Raw genomic sequence first — 12607 nt, forward strand, 5'->3', positions numbered from 1 at the left:
TGAATGTAGGCTGGAAAAAATCGAAGTTGCTATTCGTTCGGGGTTTTTTTTTTTTTTTTTACTTAGAGAAATAAAAAAATCTAAGGTATTTTGTACGGAATTCTACGGGGGGAGAAACACTCAGGGTTTCACTGTATCTTCTTAAGTCAAATTAAACTACTTTGGCTGATCCTAGTTTAATGAACTCGCACTGAAACATGAGACAGTATTGATGACCACAGGGGGGTGTGTACAGGAAGAAGTGCTATCACTCCTATTGCGAAATCTTTTGGTTGATGATCTGGTGTGATATATGTATATGGAATACACTTCATAATAAAGTACTAGTATCACCTGTGGTCCAAATTCGACTAACTTGTATTTTTTCAACTCAGTCTATGCACCCAGTGTTGGGTGTAGTGCAATAATGCGTTAATAGTTAAGCAGTGAGTGGAAATATAGCAAACTGGTCTAACTTACTTAAATTTTTCATTAAGACGTTGTAATTTTTATTGTATTTTCTTAAATTTTCTACAAAATTTTCAAATGTAATTATAACGTTTTGGTATGGAGCTCCTTAAACAAAAATATAAAAAATATGTAAAATCAAAAGAAATTGACATAGAATTAAGGTGAAATTACTTGACAAAACAAAAACATTGAAATTATTCACGCAAACATATTTACTAAAATAAAATTGATTTCATAATTTTAAGCGAGATAAACAAATTGGGATTATGGGATCTAAGCATCCGATTAATGGGCATATAATCAAACAAAGTTAGCCTAATAATAAATATAGTGGGTAATATACTGCCTATGCAATATTTAGACCTAAAATCGTTTTTTTTTTCGTTTAATATACAACGTGAAATTTTCCGATTCAATCAAGTTGCATTTAAATAATAATAAACTAAGTTGAAATAAAAGATAATATAATAAAATAAAATAAGAAATATCAAAATAAATTAGCATAAAAGACAATATACAAATTTTAATGTAATATCTTTGTAGCAAATTTATTTATTTTTTGTTCGCTATAAGACGTGCTATATCTAAAATGAGCATAAAATCTGGAATGCAAAAAACATTTGGGTCAAATTTGCAATTAGTTGTTATAAATAAATAAATTTAGTGAGTTTGAACAAAAGTTGACTCATTATTTCTGATTTAATTTTTTTAAAGCAACTAAAATGAAAAACAAAGAATATGTGAAATAAAGACCTATAGGATAGGATAGGTTAGGTGGTAGCATCCCTGATAAGAATAGCTCACTTGGCCAACACGAAGGTCCGTTGTGATACCACATACACCAAAAATAACGGTGACCTAGATCCAGCTACTTAGAGAATCGTTGGGTAGCAACGATAAAGCTCCGAATGATACCGATCTCAACTTTGGATATATCCTCGGGAGATCCAAGTGAGTCGCGACCGAAGTACTTTCGCCTAATTCTGGCAAAAGCTGGACAATCAAGCATAAAGTGATTTGGTGATTCCACCTCATCATCCTCCATACAGCTGCAGCAGGATGGAGTTTCCAGTATATTGAGACGTACCGCATGGATACCCATGGGACAGTGCCCTGTCAAAACCCCAATGACCATTGATAGGTGAGCCTTAGTGAACCCAATTATTTCAGCAGACCTCCTGCCATCCACTTTCGGCCAGAAAGATCTTGCTACCCTGCAAGACGTGGTATCCGCCCAACGTTTGCTGAGCTGATTCGAGGCCCAGCTATGGAGGAGCAATCCACAGGTGGCCAGCGGGATCCCGAAGTCCCTACAGCCATCTTCATCCGGTTCAGTTGTACCGATGCGGGCTAAGAGATCCGCTTGACAGTTACCCGGGATATCACTATGGCCCGGGACCCAGATAATCTTAATTGTAAAATAATTCGATGCAATCGCAAGCGAGGTCAGGCACTCCCAGACCACCCTCGATCGCACTGTAGTTGAGCTCAAGGCCTTGATAGCCGATTGGCTATCAGAGTAGATGTTAAATTCCCTAACCGTGGTAGCACTGGATAGCATTCCATCCACCGCATCCTTAATCGCAGCAATTTCCGCTTGGAATACACTGCAGTGATCAGCCAACTTAAACTTGCGGCTTAAATTTAGCTCTTGACAAAAGACCCCCCCACCAACCTTTCCATCCAGCTTTGACCCATCCGTGAACAAGTTAACCGGTCCCATGCCCCAGATAATTCCTCTTCCCCAATCCTCTCTCTCTGGAATAACTGGGGTGAAGGTTGTATAGGGAGCTGTTATCGGCATACAGTAGTCCGTTCTGTCCGGGATGAAGTCGAAACTGGTAAGAAGGCTAGAGTGTCCGCGGTCAGAAAGTCTATATCCCATATCACGAAGCCTGACCAACGACCTTGCCGCGGCCGCCTTTCCCGCAATATCTACTGGGTATATGTTCAGCATGACGTTCAAAGACCTATGCTTTTACGTATAAGTAAAATTTGTCCAAAAAAATAGGCCGGTTAAGTTATTACTTCTCTTTAAAGTTTTTTTGTGCGCTAACAATTATTTTAGAACAATTTTTTAAGGATTTTGGTACAGACCAATATAGGTAATTGGCAACAATGGGAAACAATATTTTATTTGAACTGTAAATGAGTGAAGCATTAGTTCTCTCACCGTTTGGCGGGTACGAATATATACATATGTAGAGATGAAACATTTGAGCAACGCGACAATGCAGCATTTGGAGCTTTGTACTCAAGGGGGTTTGTGAACATAATGCGTCCTACAGATGCCAATTTCGATAGTTGTACAGATTTTCAAATTTACAAAAAACTTTTTCTATTAATTATAAACAAATAGAGTAATATTTGTTAACAAAAATAGGCCTATGAACTGCGGTTAATCAAGACGAATCGATTCATATAACTTTTATATGATTTCACGTATGCTAAGTATGCGAAACAGCCTGTCAATTGATTGTATGGAAATTTTGTTAGCGTATTAATATTGTTACGAATATTAGCAAAACTAAGGAGTGCTGCCGTCTCTAAGCCGTTGCTAAGCAGTGACGTGAATGCACATCAATAATTCAATCATTATGTATCTACATAAACGAAACAATAACTGCGTCTACATATATGTACCATGTACGTATACGAGCAGCGGAGAGTCAATGCACTAACACATGCATATATCTGAGATACTCCTATAAGTATGTAATGAGAAAAACTATAAAATTGTGCAAATGTAGTTACAGCTGAGAAGTTTGAGAGCTACTGGACTAGTAGATTCTGGAAGCGAATAGAAGATGCGAATGTTAAAATCAAAGAGTATAAAAGGCGACAGACGTAGAGGCGCTGTAATTCAGTTTGATTTGAGTTGTCAAGCAGTTACGACTAAGACGATATCTCGCGAGCAATAGCAGTATTATTTTGAAAGTCAGTTTTCATTTAAGCTATCAGTTTGGTTGTTAAGCTATTCGTTGCACAGTTTGAGTGTTATTGTGAAGTATTTTAATAAAGGCCATTTTTCCATTATTCAATATTGGAGTTATTTATTCAACAGTTTAGTGATTCGAACTTAGCAGAGGATTGCAAATAAGAGGATTTGCAAGTAAATTCGTTACAATATATAGATAATACGATGATGAGCTGTACGAGCTATACGCAGACATCAACATAGTCCAGCGAATTAAAACGCAGCGGCTGCGCTGGCTAGGCCATGTAATGCGAATGAAAGATGATGCTCCGGCCAAGAAAGTGTTTCTATCGGAACCCGCCTATGGAAGCAGAGGTAGAGGGCGGCCCCCACTCCGTTGGAAGGACCAGGTGGAAAACGATTTAAACTCCCTTGGTGTGACCAATTGGCGCCGGTTGGCTGAGCGAAGGAGCGACTGGCATGCCCTGTTGGACGGCCATAACCGTTTAGACGGTTAAGCGCTAATTAAGTAAGTAAGTAATACGAACATCCGTAAGTGGTGGAGTGATGCTGGGCACTGACGATTAGAAGTGGTCAGTTATTGTAGTTTATTAGGTAGGCTCTGTGGATTTTGTGATTTATTGGATGATATTGCTGAGGACTAGTGCGTCGTCATCCCAAAAAAAGGAAAGTATCCTCACATTCTCCAGATCATGATCACTTACACAAAGACTGGAAAAAGCTATCATTGTGGCTATAGTCACACACAAGCGCAAGCCGCCTGAAAGTAGGCTTTACAGTAATTAAAATAAATTTTTCTTGGAGTCTTAGTAAAGAGATGCACCAGTAAAGTAGATGCGCCACACCAAAGCCAAGGGGCAAGGACTGCTGGTCCATTGTGATACCACTGACTACCATGTGTGTCCTGGCTTGAGAAGGGCATCTGCGGAGGATATCTTCAATGCTCATCTCTACAAAAGAAATTCTTTGGAATTCCCATACGTGCACTCCAATCAGACAGATGCCGGTAAATATCACAATAAGCCCAAGAAGATACGATAAAGATCAACAAGGAAAATAGTTTGGTTCTCATTTATGCGAGGCATAGTTTATCGGCCGTCTGACATTGACTTTCCCGGGTAATATAGACATGATCGAGTGCTTGCACGAGGCAAGTGGAGGAGGGCTGTGACTAAATTGAATTAACTCGATGCTTTTAGTGGCTTTTCTCGCTAGTTCACAACCTGAACCACCACAGAGGAGCACCGAAAGGCCAGTTCGCTTAGAAACTGTATGCAATCTACTGCCACCTTTAATGAAGTGTTCCTGCATTGAGCAGCTTTTATCGCTACTTGATAGTCAAAATAAATTGCAACGACCGTTCTAGATAGTAGGCATCGAGCAATCTTTTTTATGGTTGTAAATTCTGCCTGAAAGACTACAATGGATCGGAGAGTAAAATATCTTTTAAGTATATACCACTGCCCACTTTGTATTGTGTTTGGAGCCATCCGTGACGACTGCTGTGGATTCTGGTTCTGGATTGAAAATATTCTCCCATTCGTGTCGCTCTGTATCTTATGAACATTTTGCTGTAGGAAAGGAGCCGTATAGTCTAGCTGGTGTAAGTTTTCGGTGATGGTTCCTAAAACGCTGTTTCAACCAAATCCGATGTCGGGCCAGAACAGAACTGCATACAACTTCCCTAACCATATAGGTTTAGTCCTACGCTCTTCTGTGCCTATTCAGTATTTGTTCGAGAGTACTGCGACGTATTCCAATAGGCAGACTGTCGGAGTACACGGAAATCGCCGCCATTGAGGACTTGGCGGATGGGATGTTATCTAGCGATTTAAGGTGCTGAGGTGGCTACTCAAGTGACAACTAGACCATTGAGGTCATCCACGAGTGAAGTGCTTCTTTTAGCTGCCTAGCTTTTGTTAGGACATGGATATATTGGGTAGATGCTTGCATAGTGTGGAATATGTCTTTGTCATATAGCGACTCGCGAAGTAATTGAAATCTAGTGTTCAAGCGAGCTGCCATTTAGATGGATCAGCTACCACCTAACCTAACCTCATTTCATGCACGCTGTTAGTAAGGCTGAAAGGCCCATACATCTTCTCAGAACTCTACAAGGGTCATTTTATCCAGGTCATATATCCGGACTGAGTAGCTTTTTTTTTGCTAATAGCATACAACTTCCCCGCCCCTTAAGAAATATATCACTAATCAAACTTACGCAGCCAAAGCGGCAGAGTCCCGCGCCGGTGCACCATATGTTTCACTCTCCTCGATTTCGAAATCGTCGGTACCGCTGCGTTGACTGAAAAAAAAAACACAAAGAAAGTACATATTACAGAAAGAGATAAAACAACAACACAATTAAGGCAGATAGTGGATGGGCGAGCATTAAGACCTATTGGCAAGGTGTGTGGGAGGGAGAGAGAGGGGAAAGGAAGAGCGCAAGTTGCTGCAAGTGCTGTTAAAGGGTTACTGGATGAATAAAAAAGGAGTTGGGGGATATTTTTCCAAAAATGCAAGTATTTAAAGATAAATGTCTTCTATTATGTGGCGGTGGGTAGGGTATTTTCTACGCGCATAAATAAATTACCAACAACATCTACTCACATCCTCTTGTGGCGCGGATTACTGGAACGCATTAGATTGGCTACAGCGCGCGATGTCAATGTAACACGATGACGTAAACGCGTCGGCGTACGCGGCAAAGGTTTAGTTGGCTGCGCATCGGAACTGGCTTGTAACGCAGGCGTTATAGAGCGGCGTGAAGAATGTTCATATTTATCACGATCAGAGCGACGTCTTACATAGGCGATGGGGGGAGAGAGACAGCGAGAGAGGATGTAAGTAGTAAGTGGATGGTAATTAAAAACTTGAGAAGTTATGACTACATATACATAAATCAAGTCGCTCATAGCATTTCATCAAAGCCTACTTCATTTTAACTAAGATAGCAATTTCTTTTACATACATTTTTATGGGTGGCTGCTCAACTTAGTTGAAGCACTTACAGTTTCGGTTTATTTCGTCCGGTACTGTGTGCATATGCCGGTTGCTCTCGCTGCTCGCGTCGCATGCCAGCGCGTGATTCGGAACGTACAGCGCTGCTGCTGGCTGTTTGCGCTGATTGCCAATTGCCATCGCCTTCCAAATCAAATTCTTCTGTGCCTTGTCTTTGACTGTATAAGAAAAGAAGAAGGGTTAGTAAGTAGACAAAAAAGTGCTTCGAAGAGGAAAATGGGGGATGAAACACTCAAAGAGATATATAATTTAGAGGAAAAGGGAGAAATGTGAACGAAATGGAAAAAACCAAAAGTGATATAAGAGTGGAACATCAGCGACATCCTGCTAAGGAACATACTCTTAAAGAGACGAATAAAAGATCAATAAATAAATTCAAACCCAGCCATTCCCCAAAGAATGAGTTTTTGTGTAAGTCTATATGAAGCACTCGAAGGGCTCTTTTTTGGTGAGGGTCCATCTCTGCAAACATATTACTACACATCTCAATCAAAACAAAAATATAAAAATTGGTGTTCAACAGCGACCTAATCATACTCACAGTTGAGCTCTCGATCTAGGCACTCGTTGTTGTTGTTGCTGCGCGCTACTGCCGCTTGCGTACATTCTTGGTTGACTAGGTTCGCGTTCCATTGAAGTGGCACGGCTAGCGCTCGAAGAACCCCAGTTATCATCTCCATCGGTGCGACGACTAAACCAAGTAAAGATAAATCGCGAAAAAATGTAAAAAAGATTCATTTAATTTGAGACTATGTCTCAAACTTGGTACTCACTGTTGCCCTCGACTTCTTAACGGCGTGCTAGTTACTGTACTATCGCGCGGACGACACATCTCATGTTCACGATCCCTACTACGCGTATCACGTTGCTCACGCCTTGGCGGTGGTGAGTCCCCAGTGGCTATGTCTAGTGTTTCTTCCGTTGCAGAGCGGCGGCTGAAGCAAAACACAAATCGAGTAAAGAAGCCGATCTGACAAATCCTTCCTATATATGTATATAAATACTCACAATTGCGGTATACTGGCGCTACTCATACTACGTGGCTCACGTGTAGCTGAGCTTGTAGTACGTTCTCTACGTCGACTACGACTATCCGAGCGTTCGACAGCGCGTGTTTTTGCGCGTTTTAAATGATTTAAACGCCGTTGTATGGTGATGAGATTAAGACCAACTGGAGTACCAACAGACCAAAGTAACAGCGTCATAAAGATGAAAAACCACATGGCGTTAATGTAATCCACAATATTACGGCAAAGAAAAATGCGATTCGCATCGAAGATGTCGAAAAATGGACGACATTTGGCAGTGGTATCACCAAGCTGTGAGGACATTGTCGCTTTGGTATTCGTTAGATAAGCCTTTAATCTATTATTGTACGAGTTAAGGTCTTGCACAGTTTTTGATCAATAAAAGTAGTACAAACCTTTCTGTATAAACGCGAGTTTGATTGTGACAAATTTCACCGGCAGTCTTCTCCAAATAACCTTGTACGTTGCGCAAATGATTGAGCGTTTGGTTGACTTGTTTGGCCCAAGGATCACGTTGAAGTTCCAAGGCGGTCAAATGATAGAGTATCTCATTTTGTAATTGTTCGAGGGGCTGTAGTATGGATGCTTGTAAACGTTTGGAGCGACTACCTAGCGTTGTCATCCGCGATGAAGTGGCAACGTCTTGTATCTGTGGGTGCAAAATGAGTGACGTGAGAGAAGAGATATCAGTTTATGGTTTTTGTTTAAAGGATCCACCATCTTTTTTGAGATACTTTTGTAAAATTAGAAGTGATAGTTTAAGGATAGTGTTTATTAGGGCGGGTCGATTTAAAAATCGCTCATTGCTCTGTGAAAATCGTAATCTAGGGATCAAAATAAGAAACTCTGCCGAAGGAACCATACCTCAAAAACGAATTCTGATGTCCCCCCCTTTGGGTAGGGGCAATTTCAATTCTACCTGCTGTGTCTTGTGGTGGCTTAAAAAAAACAACACAAGCAATTTTACGATCTGCAATTGTGTAACAGTGATACCTTCATTTTTTAAAACGGTTGAATAAAAAACCCACACAACTATGTTTACGACATGCAATTGCATCACAGTGATGCCTTGGTTTTAAAAAGGGGTTGTAAAAACGCTAATTTCTAATAATGTTTTTTTAATTTCTTTTCTATTACTAAGTTAGATTAATTTTTTCATTTACATATTTTCTGACTAAATAAATTTCTAAAGAGAAAAATAAACTCCAAAAAGAAAAAACATAGGCATTTCAAAGTGGGATTTTTCAAAATTTGCTCCTACGACCCAAAGGGGGGGACATCAGAATTCGTTTTAGAGGTATGGTTATTTTGATCCCTAGAATATGATTTTCACAGAGTAATGGGCAATTTTTTTGCCTCCCCACAGATCGACCCGGCCTAGTGTTTAGGTACCTCGCAAGATTTCATGGAAAGCTCAGTTTGCACAACTTACTAAGATATATTTTCTAGAAGCAAAGTTCATCAGAGCTGTTCCGACCATATTTTAGTGGTGACTGAGATTGGTTATGTGAATTTCTCCCTGTGAGGCACGAAGTTTTTGAATGTAGAAGTTTAAAAAAAAGGGAAGGGATAGGACTTGAGGAGCATTTCGTTGAAATCTATTAGCTTAGTGGTTTCAAACCCGAGGCGTCCGAGTTCAATCTCGGAAGAGGCTGAGATTCTCTCATGTCCTCATGTTTCCTGAACTTCGATAGGATGGAATGGTCCCTGGAAGATTTATGGTAACATCAGAGTGTGTAGAAGCTAGTTTAATGAATGCGACGTATAGAAGTCCAAGGAAGCTGAAAATCTCCATTGAGGTATAAGAAAATGGTGGAGGTAGACTTGGCTCCCTTTAGTGCTTCTTAGAGTGTCTTCGTTACTGGGGAGATGAGAAAAAACGATGACTCTCTTTGGTTTCTCGGCTTCCATAGTTATAATTAGTCAAAGACAGGTTGAGCGAATTCGATTGCTTAACCAATTGAAATTGAAAGCTTGTTAAGTCTTACGTTAAATGATTTTGATGACTATTCAATAATGGACGCGCCACATAAACAGTGTGCAATATTGGATCAACAGCAAAACAGTCTCAGACTTTTCAGCAATACCATAGAGTTTAGTGGGGCGTCTTTGATGGCTCCGTGACCTTCTGGAGCTGCAAGAGTCCAGGTTGTCTAGTTAAATTTCTGGTTGTGCAAACATCTGATATCTCGACGAAGAAATTGCAGGTCATTAATTTATTTTACGTCTTCTTCTTCAAAAAGTACCGGATATAAGCGAAATTCCAGGTCTTGAGGGTTAAAAGCAACTGCAATAATGTAGTGCTCCCGTTGAGCGGAGTTAAACTCCTTGCAAAGCGTGGGCTTCAAAAAGCACCTGATAGATTCAGAACAATGCTCTTGAAGTCCATAGGACATAACATAAATAGCAAAAACGTGCGAAGAGTGTCCATTTATCTTCCAATAGCGAGACTCTCGTAAAGTCTCCAAAAAGTAGCCAGATACTTAATTGGAGAAGTCTATGAGCTTTGGGAATGCCTGACCAACGTTAAGATTGTCTCGAACTATTTTCAGATGGAACTCTTGGCCCGAACAGTTATTGAGCCCCACTTGGCCTACTATAGGGGATTCGTAGCTCTTTTGGCCATTTGAAGTCTGCAATTGCAGGGTCGAACAATACTTATCGCAGGGACGCAAGGCCCTTTGGCCTAAGGTGCATGGGATGTATTCTGCCGACCACCCTCTGACCAGTTACTTTTGAATTATTTTAATTGTTATAACTTTAAGTCAAATTATTGGAGTAACTTTTAAAAGCTTCTGATTCCGAAATTTGGTAAAATTTCCCAAACGATTCGAGATTCTGGTCGGAATCTTTCGAGGCAATTTTCGCATCTATTTCAGAGCTCTTACGGGATAAGTTCATAAGACTGTATAAGGATTTCTCCAAGGAAACTTTGGCACTAATTCGGTATTTAAGAACTATTTCGTGCCGTTTCAGGATAACTTCAGGACCACTTAAAGGATTACACCAATGGAAGGTAGAAAACTACCTTGGTAAAATTTCGAATTCATTTCTGAATCGTTTTCTACACAGATCGTGATCATTTAGGAATTATATCTGGACAATTTCGAGATTGCCCTCGGATTATTTTAGGACTGTAGCGGGTTAATTTCGAGGGCATTTCGTAACGGCAATGTTGATATAATTTCGTGACTATTGCGTGACACTACTAAGATCGTTTGGGAGTCATTTCAGAATTGGTTTCGGGATCATTTTGGATTGCTTTTGGTGTAATTTAGGGACTGGTCTTTGGATTGATCATTTCGTGACTGTTTCTGGGTAATTTAAAGTTTACCTCTGAATCAGCCTGTTCGATATAATTTTCCAGATAATATCAGCACCAGTTTTCGAGATCAGTTTTAGATCATATTGGGACCGATACCGGGCCACCTCGGGAAGTATTAATGGCCTTACCACAGTAAGGGGCGCTGCTGTGGCGGACGGTTCTTTCCCCGTATATAATACTGGACCGCTGAGCCCGCCTTGTAGGGCAGGTGGTCGTACGACCAAGATGAACGACTCATTACCTGACTGTAATAAGGACGATGTAAAGAGGAGGACTCAGTCGCAATCCAAGGACGACAAATACGAATTAAGCGATGCGTCGGACTCGGGGAGCGAGAGTAGTGCTGATTCAATGAACTCCGTGTTGGAGAATCACACAAATGAAAACGGAGTAGAAGAGTGGAGAAGGGTACGGACCAGAGGAAGTAAAAGAGCTCTCTCGCAGTACCGTGCAGCACTAAGAATTGTACAACGCTTGGGAGCAGTGGTCGACCCAACAGAAGTGGAGATCGAGCACTTGGAATGGGCCCATGAAGCGGTAGAAGTAGGTCGAAGGCAGTTCAAAAGGGTTGCTGCGAGAAACCCTCGGTTCTGCAACCGGTACGAGGAGGAACAAGCGTCGAATGGCAGAATGAAGAGGCAACGTTCGGCGGAAGGCGACAAGCCTGCTTTCAAGAGGCAGAAAGGACCCAGTCCAGGCAGGACAGTCGCATAGACAAGACAAGTAGGCCCAAAGCTGTAAGACAGATGGGCTCCAATAGCGAGGTAGCAACTACCTCGAAAGCTGCGAGTCAGAGGGAAGTTCCAATTAAGGTAGTAGGAGATAAGCCAAAGGGAGATAACGCTAAGACTCCGGCTTTCTCGGAGGCGCTAAAAGGAGTTAACGCTAGGACTCCGGCTTTCTCGGAGGTGCCAAAGGGAGATAACACTAAGACTCCTGCTTTTCCCGAGAAGATGAGTGATGTGGCAAAACAGTCACTGACTGTGGCGCTGGTTGATCGTAGCAGTCCTTTCGGACAAATGACTACTGAAAGGTGGAGATCTCTGGAAAGGGAGCTTATTATCTTAATGCTTAAGATGATGCGGGAACAACCAAGGAAGCCCCTTCCAACCTTTGATTCGGGGGGATGGTATAATGGTGTGAAGATGATAGCGTGCGACAACATCGCGAGCTTGCGGTGGCTGGAGGTTACAAACCTCCAAAGGCAAGGCACGAACGCGCGGTTTGAGGTGGTGGATAAAGCACAAATCCCCACGGTACCAAGAGTTAAGGTATGGATACCATGCGTGATGAAGTCGGAGGATACACTGCGACTTCTGCAGAATCAGAATCCGAACATACCGGCACAGGATTGGAAGGTACTTACTGTATCTCGGCCTACCGAGGATGGTCAGTTCTACATCTTCCAAATAAACAAGCAGGCGGAGGATATTTTGTACCGCAGCTTGGTAAAATGTCCTTTGGCACTGGCAAAATTTACATGCGACTCAGGAAAAGAAGTCCCGAGGATAAAAACCCTAACACGCTAGAGGTGGGCGAAGTCGAAAAGGACCTCAAAAGCCTAAGGGAAAAAAGGCAGGTGGAGGTCCCGACGTCACCACGAACGTCCTAGAAGAGGATCAACCGCTAAATAGTGCTGTGACTCGCACAGAGGAACACCCTGCACAACAGTCACGAGAGGCTGAAGGGGGCCTCGAATACTTTAAACCAAAAAGGGCAAGGGGAGGACGACGACGTCGAGACGAAGGGGGACAAACAGCCCAATGGTGCTGCGAGTCCTGCAGATAAACCTCCAACACAGTAAAGTGGCGTCGAGCGAACTCCTCCTAACCCTTGAAGAGGGTT

The 12607-nt window shown here is 41.7% G+C and overlaps 1 protein-coding gene across 3 annotated transcripts in view; it reads right to left on the reverse strand.

Annotated features, from left to right (window-relative positions):
- prom (prominin) overlaps nucleotides 1-12607 on the reverse strand; it is a 79870-nt gene that overhangs the window by 730 nt on the left and 66533 nt on the right. For 2 of the 3 annotated variants that reach the window (XM_067771667.1, XM_067771666.1), the window contains exons 12-18: nucleotides 7833-8086; nucleotides 7418-7774; nucleotides 7183-7344; nucleotides 6951-7100; nucleotides 6400-6567; nucleotides 5999-6190; nucleotides 5610-5693 (exon numbers count right to left, since the gene is read on the reverse strand). In XM_067771667.1, coding sequence (XP_067627768.1) covers nucleotides 5610-5693; nucleotides 5999-6190; nucleotides 6400-6567; nucleotides 6951-7100; nucleotides 7183-7344; nucleotides 7418-7774; nucleotides 7833-8086 — 1367 coding nt within the window. The remainder of the gene's footprint in view (nucleotides 1-5609; nucleotides 5694-5998; nucleotides 6191-6399; nucleotides 6568-6950; nucleotides 7101-7182; nucleotides 7345-7417; nucleotides 7775-7832; nucleotides 8087-12607) is intronic. The other variant, XM_067771668.1, reaches the window with a different exon arrangement.

The sequence above is a fragment of the Eurosta solidaginis genome, chromosome 3 (genome assembly GCF_040869045.1).
Source record: "Eurosta solidaginis isolate ZX-2024a chromosome 3, ASM4086904v1, whole genome shotgun sequence".
NCBI lineage: Eukaryota > Metazoa > Arthropoda > Insecta > Diptera > Tephritidae > Eurosta > Eurosta solidaginis.